At 55.9% G+C, this 1,577-nt stretch overlaps 1 protein-coding gene across 1 annotated transcript; it reads right to left on the bottom strand.

Moving 5' to 3' along the window:
* Positions 1–509: 509 nt before the first annotated feature.
* Positions 510–1,274, bottom strand: INS49_006668 (uncharacterized protein; the record flags this gene model as incomplete). Its single annotated transcript, XM_043167438.1, has 1 exon — positions 510–1,274. The coding sequence occupies one exon, from the start codon at positions 1,272–1,274 to the stop codon at positions 510–512; it is 765 nt and encodes a 254-aa protein (XP_043028582.1).
* Between the last annotated feature and the right edge of the window lie 303 nt (positions 1,275–1,577).

Raw genomic sequence — 1,577 nt, 5'->3', positions numbered from 1 at the left:
TTTGCTCCTGCATTGCAATCGCCTGTCGCCATCGTCATGTTGCAACAGTGTTTTGCTTACGGGCGCGAATCACTTTGGAGGGAGAAAGTCAGGCAGGTTTCAAAGATGTTTTTGTTCTGGGTTGATTGTTGTGCTTATGTAGTAGAAGTAGGGGGATTTCCGCCTTGTTGTGCCACCACTGCCCTTTGTGTGCTGTGTACCTCACTCAACCTAGAGCTGGATGAGCCAGGGAGCGAGTTGACCAATGCAGCCGAATCCGCAACCCCAAGAAATCCCCCCCTTCGATGCCTCTTTGAGTGGTGACAACTGTAATATGAACCTCCCAATCTGGAGGTAACCCTTTTTTGGTAACCGTGACCGTAAACCATGTGATGCCGAAATGTGGTATCATGGACAAATCTCAACGCCGGTGCTATGCAGAAGTGGTATCAAGTAAAATCGCTGGACTAGTAGGACAGGACGAGAGAAGAATGCAAGGTGGAGGGGGTGCGTGTGGATAATCAGGCTCTCTAGTAGACTGATATCGCAGACACAAGCCTCGCGGGGTTCCTTGCAGGCAGGTAGTACCCGTCGTCGTAGAAGTCGGATGCAACGATTGGTGATCCCTTCTGCTTCTGCTCGAAGGTCGGCAGCATCGTCGATGGTGGTGAGGGAGGCATCGACTCGTCCTCTGAGGACTCGTCGAAGTCCTGCTCCAGCTCTGGTGGTGGCGACGATGTCAGGGAGTGTGATGGTGACCTCGTCAGTGTGAGCTCGGCGTAGTCCTCCTCGTCGTCATCCTCCTCCATGTCCACCTCGACGACCTCCATCTTCGGGCTGGCCGGTGCGGCCGTCTTCTGGAAGTTGGTGTTTGAGGGCACGCGCCTCAGGGAGACGACATCGGCCATCTCGACGTCCTCGTCGTCCTCCATGTCGCTGTCGTCCGAGTCCGAGTCCGAGTAGTCGTCGTCCTCGACGATGGTGTCGGCCCATTGGATGTGCTTGTTGCTCTCGGCCTTCTTTTCTGGTTGGTGCGATGCGTTCCTGACGGACTGGTTGAACCAGGACTCCTGTTCCCTCTCGGCGTCGGCGAGCTCAAGCATCAGGCTGTCGAGCAGGTTGGCGTGGCCGACGAGCAGGCGGAGGTTGTGGTCGGGCATGGCAGCCTCGTGGGACAGCTTTGCCCGTGCCTTGTGGGCGAGGTAGTATGTCTGGGTGAGGCTCATGGTCTTCTTCTTGATGGGCGAGGCCAGGATTGGCGAGGGTGCGACTGTTGTTGCTGTGGCTGACGGCATTGTGAAAGGAAGACGAAGAGGGGCAGGCTCTTCTCTTATTGTTGTGTGAGATGGTGCAATTGTGGGCGGAATTGTTGTTGTCTGTGCTAGTCGGTGACTCAAGGCAAGCCAATACCGGTGCGGGTCCGAATTGCGGGACAGGGATGTGTCTAGTCACCGCTCGCCTCCCTGGAGTGATGGGTGGCCGTTACGCTTGAAGATTGATGGAGCAGCCGTGGTTGGAGAAAAAAGGCAAAAGCCTATGTGAGGTGATGATGATGGCGATGATGCTGTCTGGCAGGAGTGGAAGGCTGCCTTGGGCTG

Source organism: Diaporthe citri (assembly GCF_014595645.1).
Source record: "Diaporthe citri strain NFHF-8-4 chromosome Unknown scaffold_2, whole genome shotgun sequence".
NCBI classification, from domain to species: Eukaryota; Fungi; Ascomycota; class Sordariomycetes; order Diaporthales; family Diaporthaceae; genus Diaporthe; species Diaporthe citri.
This window is presented reverse-complemented; position numbering and strand designations above follow the sequence as displayed.